This window comes from Tinamus guttatus, unplaced genomic scaffold, assembly GCF_059628265.1.
Source record: "Tinamus guttatus ecotype Peru unplaced genomic scaffold, ASM5962826v1 Tinamus_guttatus_pri_ptg000150l, whole genome shotgun sequence".
Taxonomy (NCBI): domain Eukaryota; kingdom Metazoa; phylum Chordata; class Aves; order Tinamiformes; family Tinamidae; genus Tinamus; species Tinamus guttatus.
Genome location: NW_028288684.1, coordinates 12,137,681 through 12,155,696, shown reverse-complemented (window position 1 = coordinate 12,155,696; position 18,016 = coordinate 12,137,681). Strand labels below are relative to the sequence as shown.

At 36.1% G+C, this 18,016-nt stretch overlaps 1 protein-coding gene across 12 annotated transcripts in view; it reads left to right on the top strand.

Moving 5' to 3' along the window:
• GRIA4 (glutamate ionotropic receptor AMPA type subunit 4) overlaps positions 1-18,016 on the top strand; it is a 228,480-nt gene that overhangs the window by 168,198 nt on the left and 42,266 nt on the right. For all 12 annotated transcript variants that reach the window (XR_015913235.1, XR_015913236.1, XM_088522320.1 and 9 more), the window contains exons 10-13: positions 3,870-4,076; positions 10,166-10,536; positions 11,892-12,090; positions 17,411-17,658. Coding sequence is in view for 10 of the 12 variants with exons in the window: in XM_088522320.1 (XP_088378446.1) it covers positions 3,870-4,076; positions 10,166-10,536; positions 11,892-12,090; positions 17,411-17,658 (1,025 nt within the window). In the remaining 2 variants the exon portion in view is untranslated. The remainder of the gene's footprint in view (positions 1-3,869; positions 4,077-10,165; positions 10,537-11,891; positions 12,091-17,410; positions 17,659-18,016) is intronic.

Sequence of the window (18,016 nt, the reverse complement as noted above, 5' to 3'; positions counted from 1 at the left end):
GAGCATTTTACTGTGCACATGAATTTGTGGGAATGTGGTGAAATTATTTGTTTACATCTATAAAGGCAATTGTTGCAGACATCAACTTGTATTTACAAATGTTAAGTATTGTTATAAAATTGTGAAATATATGAGTAAAGCTTGCACCATTTCAAATATCTGTTCTGTGCTACTCATTAATCATTTCAATGTGGACTTTTCTATGATTCACTACCCCACAGAATGTTATTAAACAGCTGAAATCTTGCAAATATCACTATGCTAAATCTCATTCAGCAATAAATCAAATCTGTTTTCCATCATTAGGTTACTGTGAACTCTTGCTTATAGTTGAACTATAAACTTATGTTTATAGTTCAAAAATGTGATAGATACAAAGCTTGTGGGGAGAAGAAATATTTTTATTAGACAGGATTCTATAACTGGAAAAGGTGAAAAACCCATCTGCTGTTTCCAGCTCTTTCAGTTGACTCAATAAAGGATATTACCTATTCCTAGGTATCTAGCATCTCTCATATCCTTAGACCGGCGTGGTTACACTTACATTACTACTAGTTTAGAAAATGCTATTCTAATAGATAATACTGAAAAATATTTACTTCTTCAGTGAGATATATAGAAAATGGCATAAAGATATGGCTGAGCATACGCTGTTGATCTATTCATCAAATTTACGACTCTGCAGTGCAACCTTGCAAGTTGCTCTGTTAAAGTTGTTTGTTAGCAAACCAGCAGAACTTGCCTTTGAGTGTCATGCTTTATTATAATGGTGTCAACACATAACATTAAGTTTCAAATACTCCCATAATCTGAAATGTCAGAAATTAAAAATAATGTTTCTGTCTGACATTTTTGCAAATGATATTTATCACAAGAATGTAACATTGGAAAGCCAATTTCAAACATATTCACATTCATTCATTGAATTCTACCTTGAGAATACATCTCTCAAGATATGGCAAGTAAAGTAGGAGGACAAGGATAACATAGTAAGCAAAAGCTGATACAGGTTCCCCATATTTTAGATGTATTGTCTCACAATGCTGAGCCTTTTAAAGCAGTCGCAGCAAGAGGTAATATCTCATTTTGTAAATATATTTGTTTAAAAATAAAATATGTTTACTGCATTTTGCTGTAAAGTAGTAAGATCAGAGTGGATAAAAAAGAGAAGCAGGAGCAGACAGAAACAAGGAGGTTTCTCTAAATCACCCAGCAGATCAGAGAGTCTTCTGAGCTCATGCTTGATGGTCTATTCACAGCATGGTGGTCTCATCAACATTTGCAGTATCTTTTGCCCCCTGCAGCTATGTTCCATGCACAGAGCACATGGGGAAGAAATAGTGAAATTTATTCAGTTTTTACAGGAAAAAAAAAAAGAAAATGTTATTTCACTTTGCTGGGTAGATGCTATTGAAATGTCTTTGTTTTATTTTTTATATATGTAACAGCCCTGTCTCTGCCAAGGTGCAGTCAGAGGCACAGAGCCTGGGACTTACGAGAAGGAGCAATCTGACCTGGCTTTCTCTGCTTCTGCCTACTTTGAATATCTCTCCAGTTTGTTTTGGTTTGATTTGGTTTGATTTTCAGCATGATGACTGTGATTGTATGCCTTTGGCTTGGGATTTACAAGAAAGACTGAATCCGGAAAGGTGTCAATCACTGGCTGTGCTTTTTGAGAAGAAAATGACTGTTAAGGTGCACCAACCAAATGTAACTGAAGGTTGTAAGGAGTGTCCATGAATGAATATTGGACAAGATTTGCTTGTATTTTTAGTTCTCAGATGGCTAAATCACGGTCAAGAGATAGACTATTTTTGTCCTCTGCTTATTAGTAACCATTTTTGTGAAATAGCATATCAAGAAGCGTCCGAATTTTCTCTATACTTCTTCTTTGGAACTGAACCTCTACATGTGAGTGAGGAGCATCTGCTTCATTTGCCTTGAATGTTTTCCAAAAACAAAATCCACAGGAAAGAGAGGACAGGTAGCCTTGTATCTCCCTCACAGATAGTTGAGATTAAGCAGATTTGACAGGGAACAGGAACACCAGGAGTCGATGCTCCACCGTTCCATTGAAGACCCAAGCTCTGCACTGCCAGGGCCATTGCACTGCATTACTGTAGTGCTCACAACATGCAGCAAATGCTACCGCTTAGCAGCCTTCTCCCATTGCCCAGATCATGCATGGCATAATGAGAACAGCTTTTTTTTCTGATGACTGACCAGGTTATAGAAGTGCTTGGCAATCCTTAGTCATGCAGCGGTCATAGCTTTGTGCTCAATACAATGATGTGCTGTTGTCATCCTTAAATTTCTCTGGGCATTTAAATATATACAGGGCAAGTACCCAGGTGACCAGACAGGATGTGACTTTAGAAGTAATCATTGTAAACTCTCTTCTATGCTGTGCAGTTCTCCAGCTGCATTAATGTCTGTAATTTAACATCTGTAAGTGGCCTCCAACCCTGAATTACAGTTTATGGTTATGGTTCACATAAGGCACATCAGAATTAATTCATAGCAAAGTGTATTGTAATAGGGCTGGAAGGAGGGTTTTCTTGGGCCAAGGCTGAGAGTGAAACATTATTGCAGTACTTAGAACTGCTGATCTGTTTAAGCAAATATTGCTGCTACCCCATTCTCAAACTGTACTTCGCACTGTATAATAGTAAATTGAATATATTGTTCACTCTTTTCTATGAAATTTTATTGGGTGTATCTAAACCCTATTAATAAGAGCTCCATATTTGTGTCTAAAAAGAGAAATTAACTTGCCATACAGAAAAAGTATTGGAATTAGATTATGCTATCCCCCATAATTCACATAATGCCAAATATTGTCAGTTGTTGTCACTATTTAGACTACAAAACTACTACTGCTTACAGCTGATGTTCGTGTAATTTCAATGAAGAAGACCTCAGCTACACATCTTACCTTTGTTTTATTGTGTGCTAATGAGGTATGTAGAAAATATGTGATTAGGCAGAGAAACACCAAGGTCAGTGTTGGATAATCAGCATTTGCTATTGGCACAGCCATAGTCTAACAGCAAATTGAAGTTACCAGTATTTTATGAGGTAAATTCAAGCAAAGGGTGACATCAGTGGCAAGCATTGTACCTATAAGTGGCTATTAATGTGGATTATATGAAGTCATTTCAAATAACTCCAGAAAATATAATTTTGCATATTATGATTGCTAAAGTCTAAATCCACAAATAGTCAGAAAGAAAAATATGACATTGTTTTGGCAATCACATAGTGTTCAATACTGTTGTATGAATTACATAGGGAATCTAAGTTCAACTTTTCAAGACAAGTTTTACTGGTTTCCAATGGCATTTACCAAGCAATGTGATACTTTAGTATGTCTATTTTCTTATTAAAAGCATACATAGCCTTTTAGTAATTATTCATTGTAAACTGCAAGAAAGCAAATCATTCAGGTTGTGCATCTGAAATTACAAAGACAGTAATCACACTATGTTAAAGAATAGGTGTATATATTTAAGTTGAAAGGATAAATTATGCCTTGTACTATCTCTTGGTCATTTGCATTACACTGGTTCAACTCCATCTATGCTTTCTGTTTATTATATATTGCATTAAAGTCTTTCAATTAAAACAAAGTAAAATTTATATATGTTTGTGTTTATAATTTATAAAGGTTGATATTTCTTGTGAAATTTGTAAGCCAAATTACAGTGTAAATAGTACACCTCTCCATAAGGATTTATGTTCATGCATTTAAACATATATATCCATGTACTTTTGATAATATATGTGTTGTTTAATCAGTAGATGATATGGTACTTTTCAGAGTCTATTCCCTATACTTTTCCTTTACAGTTCTACTTCTTTCATTATAGGAAGCCCCATATGTTATGTTCAAGAAAAACCATGATACGTTTGAAGGGAATGACAAGTTTGAAGGATACTGTGTAGATCTGGCATCAGAAATTGCAAAACATATTGGTATCAAGTACAAAATTGCCATTGTCCCTGATGGAAAATATGGAGCAAGGGATCCAGAGACAAAAATCTGGAATGGGATGGTGGGAGAACTTGTTTATGGGGTAAGCATACCAATTTTTGAAGTAGGATTTAACTTACCATAGTATCAGTTGTAAAATAGGAAGTATATATGCATTTTGTTTAATCTTGGGATCACAGAAAAGAAATAATTCTATTTCAGATCTCTGCACTTTCATTTATTTTCAAGTAAATATCAATTAGTTTCATACAAATTCTGCTCTTTATTCAGCAAGTACCTATTAGAACATTTCATAGTCTGAACATCCCTTAAAATCATTAATGTTAGAACTAATAATGGAACATTAATACCATCTATTCCTTATGTATTGTAAAACTCACTTGGGAAGTATATCATTCATTTATTCATTATCATGGAAAGGACTATCATGGAGTATCTTTATAAAAAGATAACACTCTTGGTCTAGATGTTTTGAGGGATGGAGACTCCATGATCATGTATTAAAATTTATGTATAGCAAACCACTCTAACAAGTACACACCTAGACTGTCCAGAATTGCAATATATATTTTAAGATTAACATCAACAATAATATTTAAGAGCAAACCTAGCAAATTCAGCAACTAGGAGCATGCATTATAGAGCGATCTGGAGGAACGTTTTCAAAATAGTATAATTCTGTAGACAAATGAAGTTGCAATATTAAATGAAAATAGATCCAACAAAGCAAATTAATATCCGCAGTATCTGGTGTTATCAAAGGTAGTAAAAGCTCAGTGCTGTGGTTGCTGATGGCTGGCTGCAGTTGCTGATATCTGCACTGAAAATGAATGAGAATTTTTAGAGAAACTTTAATTTTGGTGATAGACTAAAAAGAAAAGTCCTGAAACTGTTATAGTCAGAATAGTTTTACTAATGCCCTTGACAGAAATATGCCTCCATCTCCCTATAAGAAACTACTGCATACCAGTTGGCTCACCCGATAGTCTGCAGTTTCCCCCATAACCTGGCAGTTCCAGTGGGTTTAGGGTACCTGTGGCAAAGCCTGGCAGCTTTTACAGCAGCTTCATTCTGTTCCCTTCTGTCAGCTAAGTAAAATTGATTGATTTGTCAAAGCCTTCTCCAGTAGTATCAGTTCAGGGGACTTCTCAATGTGAAACTGTAGGAATACAGTAAATGGTGTCTGAGAGTTTTATTTATTTGCCCTTCCAATGGGAATAGGAAGATTGCAGCAGCCTTACAAACCGTATATGTTCTTGGAAGTTTTTGGAGGAACGAGCATCACTTGTGGAATGCTCGTAGAAAAAGAGTGAGAAAGCTGTACGGATATGTATATCTCTTTCAGTGTTCTGCAACTAGCAGAATTCCCAGTTTGTTAAAAGGCAATGGTTTGTTACAATTATTTTAACAAATGGCTGAAAAGGAGGGAGCAACTCCTTACCTTACTTTTAATCATGACAGCCATCTCTTTGATGTCCATGTCCATGCAGCGTTTTACATCAGTTGGTTTAAAACATCTGAGAAATCGTGCAAATTGTGAGGAAATTCCCCTGATTAGATGCATAGAGCCTCAATAGCAGTTTCATTAGCCTATAATCTACTTAAAATATATATGAAATTCAAAATTACACTTTTTATTTGTTTTTTTTTTCCATTTGCTTATCTTTAAAAACATCAAAACCAAACAGCTATACTTCTAGATCAAAATGCAAAGAAAGTTCACACTGAGTTTCATACCACTTCACACTGTTGGTAGTAGTATAGTCAAAAATGATAAAACTGAAATACATAATGAATTTATTGCATATTGGCTGCATGAACAAGGCATCCCAAAATACACAATCAACATCTGGCTTTCTGTAATGGAAGAAAGGTAAAGGCTTTATATAAGGTTTGATGGATAGGTTGAGAAGCTCCTGAACAACTGACTGTTTAGGGTTAATACAGGCTCCTTTAATTTTGGAACTGAGCTGTGGGAGTGAGGCCGCAGTGGAGCTCTCAAGCTGCTTGCTGTAGGAAAAGGACCAAAAACACTCCACTCTTGCTGCCACATGTCCACAGTGTATTTGCTGTACCATTCAAAGGGTCCCTAAGGCTGTATCTATCCCAGTATAAGAAGCAGTACCAAGAATGTCCCTGGAACTGAAACTCCCTTGTTTAATCTGCTAAGTTGCTAGAATGGTCCCTGGTGTAGTTTTGGCACAGGTCTATTATTACTCTTGGGAAAAATTTCTGTGCACAGCTGGACAGAAGCATTAGGGAGAGACTGTTCCTAATAAGCAGCTTGAATGCAGCAAATGGCGGCCTGGAGGTTAAAAGACTTTCATGATGACAACTATCCTGTGCCAGCTGACCTTAATGCCAAGAGGTACCCCAAGCATGTTTAATTTGCTATTGGAGATACAACTTCAAAGCAATTTTTTCTTCCTATTAAGTTATGAAAGTCTGCTACTTCGGGTTTCCAAATGGGATCAGAGTGAAGACCATCCCCTCTGCAACTGCCTTGATCACTGACCAGATGGTTTACACAGCAACAGGTCCCCTGGCCTGTTCCATGTACAGAAAACAATTAAAATCAGCCAGCCAGGCTTTCTTCTGCTGTATAAGGGAATGCTTATCTTTGTGGTAGATCCCCAGTCCATCATCACCAATATCTAACCAGTTGGCTCTGCTTCAGGCCAGACTTTTTCTATACAGCCAGGATGGGACATAATTAGCAAGTAAATTAGCAAATTAGCAAGACTGTGTGTTTGGGAAACATTTAACAGTTATGTTTCCTAATTATGTGAAAGGATCAGCAGATGCTTTTGTGCCCACCAGTGCAGTGGAGCTTTGCTGTGTCATAGGAGAGTCTCCCCTGCTACCTGCTCTTTACACCATTCTCCAGTGTTACTTGGCCCGTGTTTGTGCTATGGAGAATGGATGCATGTGCATCCCCTCCCATGAGCCATGTTCCCCTGCAGACCGCAATGCATCTTTGCCCTTTCTGAGCTGAACTCCTCTGATCCTGCACAGAGCAGTTCGCTTGTTATCTAAAATCTATAGCTCATTTTTCCATCATGCCCTGGGGGGACATTGTGTAAAAAGTGCTGTGGTGTGCAGAGTTTTTATGGCTGTACATAGGGTGTGTGTGGGGAGGAGTGGTTTATTCTCCTGCTTGTTCTTAGATCTTTATTTAGCATTCTATTAAAAACTATCAGGTAATGCTAGTCATGTGTTCCTGATGGATCCAAATGCCAGCAATAGTCCCCGTAGGGCTCTGCAGCCCTTGATAACCAGCTTACGTGCAGAAGAAATGCGGGCAGGGAATGACATTGTATCAACCACCTGCAAGCCTGTTTCCAAACACTCTAGGAGTGAGCCCCAATTAAATATTTATTCTTCTGACACAAAATGCTATTCTCCCACTGCTCAACATGAAAGATCACAACTAATTTCTGTTTAGTGTCTGAAGAGCTATCAGCTTCTGAAGTTGAAATTCAGCTGCCTGATTTTTCTGTACAACCTCTGTTCAACTTATATCAAGCACAGGCTTTATTCACAAGGTTGTAATAATATATTCTGGAGAATGAAAGTCTCCTACCCTCAAGTCTAATCTTGTCCCGTTGTACAATATCAAAAGGATCCAGAATCTATTTGTGCTTGGCAGTGAGGTAGCCTTGCTTGAAATGTTGATACAGATGCAGTTGTTTTAAATATGCATCATTAGTATTTGTTAAAATAGATTTCACTATCAAATTCATTTCACAAACAATAGTTTGCACCATTGTTACATTCTTAATCATGCAAATACATAGTTTATAGTGTATACTCCATGGTGCAGCAACTGGGCAAATCCAAAGTGCTGGTATTTGTAATGCATAGCTGTTGTCATTATCTTGCTTTCGACAAGGAGGAGTCTCTATAGCCTTTAACGTGCCACACTATTCCCACAGTAATAATACATAAACACACACACATATATAATATATAATGTATAATCACACAAAAAAAGAAAGGGAAGGGAAGGGAAGGGAAGGGAAGGGAAGGGAAGGGAAGGGAAGGGAAGGGAAGGGAAGGGAAGGGAAGGGAAGGGAAGGAAGGAAAGGAAAGGAAAGGAAAGGAAAGGAAAGGAAAGGAAAGGAAAGGAAAGGAAAGGAAAGGAAAGGAAAGGAAAGGAAAGGAAAGGAAAGGAAAGGAAAGGAAAGGAAAGGAAAGGAAAGGAAAGGAAAGGAAAGGAAAGGAAAGGAAAGGAAAGGAAAGGAAATCCTGGATGGGAAGGATGGGAAATCTGCATTTGGTCTAATTAGATTGTTGTTTTAATATGAATTGGATACATTCCTCTTCCTCTCCCTTAACTCCTTTAATAGAGTAATATAGACAGCTAGTCCTGATGGTGGTGTGTACTTTATAAACTTTAAAATTTGCTAAGCTACATCTCATCTAGTGTTTCACCTAATGTATGCAACATGCTAATTTTGTGATCAAAATCTCCATATTTAGCCCTCAAATGGTGATGTCACCTTTCCACCTCATATTGCAAAATCCAATAACCCTTAAAGATCCCTATTTCATTCCAGTAATAATCTGCAGACATAGGAGTCAAATTTGAGCCAACATTTTTAAAGACCTATAATCAATTCCATCACTTGCAGCGAATGGGAAATGACAGAAAAAATATATATTTCAGATCCTCTTTTTTTCTTTACCACAGTAGAAAAGCTTGGATTTTTGTAATGCTTACGTTAAGCAAAAGACTTAAATACATCCTTAATTTTCATCATTTGTTAATTGCATTAATATTGATGGGATTTAAATATGATTGAAATATATGTTTTGCTGAGTATAAATGCCCTTAAGAATTGGCTAAAAGTCAAGATAGCATAAATGCATTACTAAAATATGTACTATATCTCAAGCTGCTGTTGTGTAAGATGAGTTCAGGAGAACTAAGTATTTAAGGAAAGGGGAAGGAGGAGGTAGAGTTATTTATATTATGAAGATTTATCAATAACTCTTAACTGTATCTATCTGTGAAGATGAGTGGGCCAACAGAGGAATCTATCTTATTTGCACCTGGGAGGTTGTAGCTGGTGTTGGGTGAGATACGTATTGCCAAATACAAAACAAAGTATTGCCAAATATGCTCAGTTGCCCTCTGTAACCTATGCTTAACCAGCATAGTGACAATAAGCAGGAGAAAGGATTCAACAGCTGCTGCATCTCTGTTGCCTTCCCATTAGCGTACCTTCTGGTCCCCATATTTCTTACAATTCCCATCTTAAGTACTAGTGTAATGGCATCATTAACATACAAGGCAAGGCAAGGAGCAAACTTCAGTTTAATATGGAGTTTCTGAGCACTAAAATGACCCATTAGCACAGCTGGAATATCTTACAGCTTAATGTACCCATCGCTGTTAGCAGCTGTAATCATCATCATCATCATCAATAATGATACATTCAAGACTGGCATCTTCATTCTAAATGTATTAGGAAAACTTTTTTTTTTCTCTTATCTTTGTAATGGGAATGATGTCAACATATTTTTACTTTTAGCCTTTAAGATTTTGCATACGTACTTTTGGTATACTTGCCTTTATGCACTGTTTACAATCCGTTTCATTCCCATTGAATTATCTATCCCACAAGAGAACTGTACATACATAGTTTCATGGCATTAATCACAGCATTAATTCGTCACCTTTGCTGATTCATACTATTTGTAATGTCTCTTGAGACTATTAGTTGACCTCCCTAAAAGAACAGTTCTACCTTATGAAAATATGACAATAAATTACTATTTTGGGGATCTCACTGAAAATTCAGTGACAGGAGGCCCATATTATTTTGCATTCTTTTTTGAATTCCTTTAAAAACTAAATTAATGCCTAAAATGAGCTATCTTAGGGTAAACTGCTGCCCATGTCTGTAAAACTTAAGAGTGTCACCTTCAACATGAAAATTAAGAATTTCAATACTCTTGCAAAATAAAGGTCTGAAAAATAAATATTTTAATAAAAGTATATTGGGTAAGGACAACTTGTGATGGAAAGAGGTAGAAACATTCTATAAAAACATTCAAGCCACAGTATCCTGACATTAATGGCATTCCTTTGGAATTAGCTGCTTAGCTGAGTTTATAAACCAATTCCAATTAATCTATACATATATATTTCTTTTTTCTTTATAGAAAGCAGAGATTGCTGTTGCGCCTCTGACCATCACTTTGGTACGAGAAGAGGTCATTGATTTTTCTAAGCCTTTTATGAGTTTGGGGATATCCATTATGATCAAAAAGCCCCAGAAATCTAAACCAGGAGTATTTTCCTTCTTGGACCCTTTGGCATATGAGATCTGGATGTGCATAGTCTTTGCCTACATTGGTGTCAGTGTGGTCCTGTTCCTAGTTAGCAGATTTAGCCCATATGAATGGCACACAGAAGAACCAGAGGATGGGAAAGAAGGACCCAGTGATCAGCCTCCCAATGAGTTTGGCATATTCAACAGCCTCTGGTTTTCCCTGGGTGCCTTTATGCAACAAGGATGTGATATTTCCCCAAGGTTTGTGTCAAATCTTTTTATATTTGCATTTTATTTTCAACTCTGATGCATAAAACGTTCCTTCTTTCATTTTCCTGGCAATGTTTAGGAGTTCATTCTTTAGGAAGCCTTTTCATTTTAGTTCTTTAATAGCTATGATAAGGGCAACAGAGAAACTGCTTTGAATTTCAGTCATTATTATTATTATTTTACATATGCCAATATATATAAATCACAAGCAGTACCCAGTAGTAGCAGGTACACACTGGGAAATTTCCATTGACTTGACTTCAGAGGAATTATGTTGTTGCCAAATTAGTTCCATTGTATGATAATTATGAAATTTATACTATTCTGCTGAATATTTGTCTTGCATGAATGAACACCCCATTTTTGTTCCCCATTAAGTTCTGCAGCATTGCTTGCAGAATATAATTTTCTAAGAGAGACAGAATATTTGACCATCTGTTTCTATGAAATCACAGTGCAATACCAAGCTATGCTTTCAGAGTGGGTGCTTCAGATTTAACATATTATCCCCGTTCTGAATTTCTCAAGATTTTTAGATGTTCTGGAAATTCAATTTGTATTAACTGCAACTTCTTAATTCAACGTTATGTCACAGTCTTTCAAACTTGGATGTTTCCCTTTAGCCACTATCAGTGATATTTTGAGAGTGTTTGGCATTGGCCTAACTTTGCTTCCTAACTAAAGGTAGCAAAAAAACTGCTATTCACTAAGACTAGATGTTTCTTCAACAGCCTTCCCTTCAAGTTACAAATATTGAAACAGAAAACAGAATTTATTACTTATCATAAATGTCTCTGTAATCACAAAGCACTTAAATAACTAAAATGCAAAATTTCCTTTTTTTCACTTGTTTGTAGAATGTCTGAAGTTTTCTTGTGATGAATGGACAAATGCTGTATGAGTGACAGGAACATTCAAATAGTAGAGTCAATGTATGTGCAAAGCCTTTTGTGTCATGTTTTTTTAAAGGAAAAACAGAAAGAGGGAGAGATTTGCAGCCACAGTGCTTTACTTTTGTCTCCAAAAATAGATTATCCAGGATATTTCACAACGTTTTTCCATAGTAGGCACTTCTTGAAATTAAAAGAACATTAGGATTATTACTGAAGTGAATTCATACTGCTGTACATAAATGATATTTCTTTATACATTGGGCTTTGTACTGTAGGCATTATAATTCAAGGGAAAAAAATGTATATATAAGTGTTTAAAATGCAGATAATCTCACTTCCACTGACTGTTACATATTGATACATGCTTAGTAATAATGTGCCTTCTCTCTTTATCTCTCTCTGTTCTTGTGGCTTAAGATATAGGAAAATATGCATTATCTTATTCATGTTTAGATCCCTCTCAGGTCGCATTGTTGGAGGTGTCTGGTGGTTCTTCACGCTCATCATAATATCATCCTACACTGCTAACCTTGCTGCTTTCTTGACTGTTGAGAGAATGGTCTCGCCCATAGAAAGTGCAGAAGACCTTGCCAAGCAAACTGAAATTGCATATGGGACACTGGACTCAGGGTCAACAAAAGAGTTCTTCAGAGTAAGTTGTCATGTCTATTAGAGCAGCTCTGCCTGCAGGACAGCTCTGCAATAAAATTTTGAGAAGGTGAAACTTTGCAATAATTATAATTCAGTTTGTAACCCCTGCAATACTTGAGCCGTGTTTTTACCCCCGATTCCATTTGCTGGAATTTTTAGTCATTTTAATTTGTGGAAAGCTTATTGATCCTGTCACGTCAGGCAAAAAAAGCTGCCTGCCCCAAGGGATAATGGAACTAGTGATAATTAAAGCTGCATTGCACTATTGATTCATCAGAGGCTACAGTACTGAAATAATGTGCAGCATTGAGTGCCTATGATGATAACACGGGGTCTTGCTGGTTTTTGTTCTGCTTATGGGTTTTGCTGCGTGCATTTTGCATTAGAAAATGCATTTTGTAATTTTCTGACTTTCAGATGAATAATAAAATGAAAATATAACTTGGGGGAATGTAGTTGAAGCATTAGGATATAGCCTAAATAGCCATTCACATGTCTGTGCTGTCTCTATTGATTACTTCATTTTCATTTGCTTTCCTTTGTTAGTTGGCTGATACGTAAACCTCTCTGTTTGCCAGCTGTAAAACAGGGAGCCTGGGCATCACAAAGAGTGTATAATAAGTCATCCTTCCTGCCTAATTTTGTGTCTCTGGCAGATGCAAGTTAAGCTTAGCTGAGTGAACATCTGTGAGTTTGGTGTTTGACTGTGCCTCTGACTAAATGGCTGATAGCCATGCAAGTTAACCAGTTCAGGACCATGATTTAACTGCAAGGTGAATATTAAGGCATTTTTAGAAGGCAGAAGAATGGAGTGATAGTTTCTCCTCATTGCCTCCTCATTGGAATGAGTATGTTTTGTGTCAGATATGCCCACCACTATTTTCAGTTTCACCAAACTGAACTCACTAAATCAGATGCACTTTATTAACAAAGTTATGAGTAAGATTTATAAACTACAGACAGTATTTTTTTTCTGGTAAAACAGTAATGATGTGCTAATGTAAGTGGCACTTAACTAACACATGGTGGCTGAGCCTTTAGAAACTGTTTAAAACGAGAGGGTTGGTTTAAGCTAGTCCTCTAGATTTCTTTTGTAGTCAATATATACGTCCTAGCATAAAAGAAATCACTCTATAAATTATCTTCCTCTCTGCACAGATTGTAGAGGTTTCCCGTAGAAATAGTTTAGGATTTTTCCTGAATTTTTTATTGCATGCAATTTGGTAACTGGTGTGTAACTCCACCTGTCTTCTTCTATATCAAGTGTCTGGGTACAGAACTAAATGCATTGTCATAGACACTCTCTGTGAGCCTTGATCTTTACCCTCAAATGGTAGAAAATCAGCCTCTGATCACTGGAAAATCTGACTTCTCCTCTAAAGCCTGCCAAAATGATCAGGTGCAGGAAGCTTGCCTCAGAATGGAAATACTGTGGTCTTGAGGTGGACAGATTTCCTATTTAATGGAGGAAAAAAAAAAGTGTAGTCTCTCATTATTACTTGCAATTTTCTGCAATTTTTTTCCTCAGTGTTTAATTCATAGAGTCTCCTTTACCTGAATTTGTGCAGCCGTGCATTTAATTCTGGGGATTCTCTTTTCTGTCCCCCTAAAGCAGGTGTGGTGTATGTATACCTCTGCATACCTCTGGTGTATGTATATCAATATTTCTTTCAATTAACATGAAGCTATGATGGTAATTAAAATCAGTTTACTTAATTTTGAGTTCATTAACTTGTTGCATTTTAAAGAGTTTCTAGAGCTTGCAAATTTTAGGCAATGATGGAAAAATGAAATTCCAATGAAATGTAAAAAGAAAAAACAAGGGATTTTTTTCTTTGCAGTTTTCAAAAATTTTGACAATCCATGGTTTTGAAGTAATCAAGATAGGACCTTTGACACAAAAATAGTCTTGGTCACAACATTTCCATGACTTTTAAATCATGCTGTAAAAATAGCTATTTCTTTTTTTTTTTCTTTTTCTTGTCTTTTCATGGATGACTTTTAATTGGAAATGGAAAGCTGTCTCCTTAAAATGAAGTGAGATTTTTTTTTCCAGCTATGATAGCCCTCCTGTCAAGTTAATCTTTAATGATTAGGAGGAAAAAAAAAGAAAAGAATAAGAAAATCATATTCTCTGCTTTATTAGAAAATGTAACAGGAAACATTAAAAGTAGCCATAAATGCTATATATAGTTGTACATACAAATTTCAAAGCATAATCAATTTTTTGACAGTTGATTACTTTTTAAAAAAAATGGTGTAATTGAAGCCTTCTAATCAGATGATTGCTAATCTCTACAACAGTATAATGATGGTTAACAATATTTTATATGTAATTTCTAACAAAATTTTTCAGAAAACAGAGACAATGCTAAAATATCATTACCAAATTTCTGTTTGTCTAATGCATTAATTTCAGACTCAGTCTCAAGCACTATCAAAAGAAGACTCCATCTGTTTACCAAGTCTAACATTTTGTGTAGTTAGAAGCAAATGACCTCAGTTTTGGAATTAGAGTCAAGGACAGCTTTTCTAAGAGTGATTGATTACTGCCTGGCTGAATATGGTCTTTTTGGACATTTTTATATTGAATCAGAATCAGAAGGTCTGAGCAGCTACTAAGCCTGCTTTAATTAAAAACTGAAAACAGGAAATAAAAAAAGAAGTAATTTGAAGATTTCATAAAAGAAATCTTTATGAGTATTAGCTTTCTTTGTGAGTATTAGCTGTTTACTGTTTTGGAAGCAGTTGGAGCAGTGGAAGGTGCAATTTTGAACAAACTGCTCATTTTTTAGCAGTCTTACTCAGTAAAACCCTAAATCGAAATCAGCATGTCTTGACTGACTGTGAGGGGAAGCTCCAAGGCTTCGTCATCAGATAAGTATGAATATGTGTTGGTTCTGTCTTCAGTTTTCACTCTGGCTAGACATATAGACATATATATACTGAATCTTACCAAATGAAAGCCTAGTAGAAAAAAATGTTCTTAAAGAGCAGATGACTTGTTAGAGACTCATTTTCTGTTTCTTGCTTGGCAAAGATCACAGAATCACAGAATGGTTGAGGTTGGAAGGGACCTCTAGAGATCATCTAGTCCAACCCCCCTGCTCCAGCAGGGACACCTAGAGCACGTGGCACAGGGTGGCATCCAGGAGGGTTTGGAAGATCTCCAGAGAAGGAGACACCACAGCCTCTCTGGGCAGCCTGTTCCAGAAGTTCTTCCTTACACGGAGGTGGAACTTCCTGTGTTTTAATTTATACCCATTACCCCTTCCCCTTTCACTGGCCACCACTGAGAAGAGTTTGGCCCCTCCTCCCTACATTCACCCCTCAGATACTTATACATATTTATTAGATCTTCTCACAGTCTTCTCTTCTCTAGGCTAAACAGGCCCAGCTCATTTAGTCTTTCCTCATAAGATAGGTGCTCCAGTCCCTTTTTGTAAGATGATTAGGTCTTAAGACCTAACTAGAACTTAGGAAAAAAAATCTAATTTCAACTTTTTCAATTGATTTAGAATATAGTTTTCTCTTACCCATAGTGATAATTTATGTTGCATGTTTTAATTTTGATGGAATATGATCTAACATTTGTTTACCTTAAAAAGATTCTGATAATATGGAGGTTAAGAGGTAAGAAACGATTGGAAGTGAAGGTAAACAAAGGCAAGAAAATATTCTTGAAATGATACCCAATTTATTGTTTCTTTCTTCTATTCCTTCGAGCTCTAATTTAAATCCATGATATTTTATCTGTGTAAAGCAAAAGAAACGCATGGGTGACTTGGCTTAATCTCTGCTTTCAGCCACCATTATGTAAATGAAGAGCGGCTGTGATTACAACAAAAAGAAAAAAAAAAAGCAAGGATAATTTATGATCTTCTGATATGTTGGATTTTTCTTGAACTTCTGGTTAAATGCTGCTTATTTTCAGCTTATACCTGCTTCTGTTACAAATTATTTTCTAAGTAATACTACAATCTTTCAGTAATTTGTACAAATAAATGCTCAGGGAAGTTACTCCGACCTATGCTGGGGCTCTGTTCCAGTCTTCTGAAAGTCATTCTCAATTTGTATAATATCCATATTTCTATGATTTATGTTTAAAAATTCTAAGGCCCTTTATTCTGAGATTTCATAATAGACTGTACTTTCCTGGAGTGCTGAGTGCAGCGTAGGAATGGGTGTATGGATCAAGTCCCATGTTGCTTGAAACTCCTGTTGACTTGAATAAAAATAGAGTTGAGCCGTGAGTAGAAAAGGTATTCTTTTACCATGCACAAGACAAGAGAAGTGCCATCTGCTATTAAAAATAGTTAATCCAAATAGGAATACTGTCATGTGCTCAGCTGGCATACTTCTAGTTTGCATTTATGTATGCTGGAGGGAGTAAAGTACTTGCTGAATGAAAATAATAAGAATGAGAAGTTTTCCATTTTGATAGCAATTTCACCACCAGTGATTCCAAGTTCATTTTTCCTCCTTCCCTTCCTACCTATCTTTTTTTTTTTTTTTTTTTGTGATCACACTAAACAAGGAAAATTTTCCAGTTAGTGCAGTCCAGGTCATGAATTCTTGCATATTCTTTGAGCAAGCACATTTCTTACTCAATTACTTCCAGGATCACAGTCTTTTAATTAAGACCAGCTGAAACTGAAGTCCTAAATACTTAGCTAACATTTCTTTAAGACAAAAGCTTAGGATACTTTGTTTCTTTTAATGGCATATCTTGTCCAATTTGCTGTTTATATCCTTTATTGTGAACCATGTCTTGAAATATTGTGAAGCCTTTCTGAAAGCATGATATGTAGGAAGAATGAATATAATGAATGAATTACAAAAGCAAAAATCTTACTTCACCTACTCTGGTTTTGTTGCCATAAGAAGTGGTCATTAAAACTGAGAAATGCTTCAAGATTTAGCTCAATATTTATAGGTGGCTATTTTATTTGTTCCCTTTTTCATACGTGTTTATTAGGGATATTTGTTGTACAATTCCCTAAAACCTGTTTTACGACAATTTGCCTGTGTAAAGTGCTTTAATATAGCCATAACTTTAACCTCCAGCTTTGCAGTTCTTTTATTATGACTCCTAGAGGCTGACTGTCTGAAAGTGATGCATTATTGTATAGTATTTGTATTGTTATTTCTTATGTCTTTTAAAATAATGAAGTAATTGAAAGAAAATCTTTTACCAAGTAAGATTTTCTCAATTCCAGTTTCTTAAAAATTAAATATGCTGAATTTTATTTTAAACAGTGCCATTCTGAAATGTTGCAATGTTCTTTTATTGTGTCTAACTTCTTTTTAATTTTCTCCAGAGATCAAAAATAGCAGTGTATGAAAAGATGTGGACCTACATGAAATCAGCAGAGCCGTCAGTGTTCACTAGAACTACTGCAGAGGGAGTAGCTCGTGTCCGCAAATCCAAGGGCAAGTTTGCCTTCCTGCTGGAGTCCACCATGAATGAATACATTGAGCAACGAAAGCCATGTGACACCATGAAAGTGGGAGGAAATCTGGATTCGAAAGGCTATGGCGTAGCCACACCGAAGGGTTCTCCATTAAGGTGGGTGGAATAGTATAACAATATAACATGTGTTGTTATAGTATTCCACCTTCCCTGATGTCCCTGATATAGCTCTTTTTGTTTTGTTTGTGAAGGTGGTATGTTATTTTTCTTTTCTTTCATTTCATTTTTTGCTTTGATCAACAAAGGTAACAGTTTCTAATTGCAAAATGCATTTAACAGCTTTAGTTGACAAACCTTTCAAGGCCATATAAAAACCCAACTGGTTGAACACTAGCTACTCAAAGTCAGCCTGAGTGGAAGTAACATCAGCTGTTCAATTTCATCAGCTTTTTCACCAGATTCAGCCCAGTAGAACAGTATTATTCCTGCATTATGTTATCTTTTGCTTAATGGT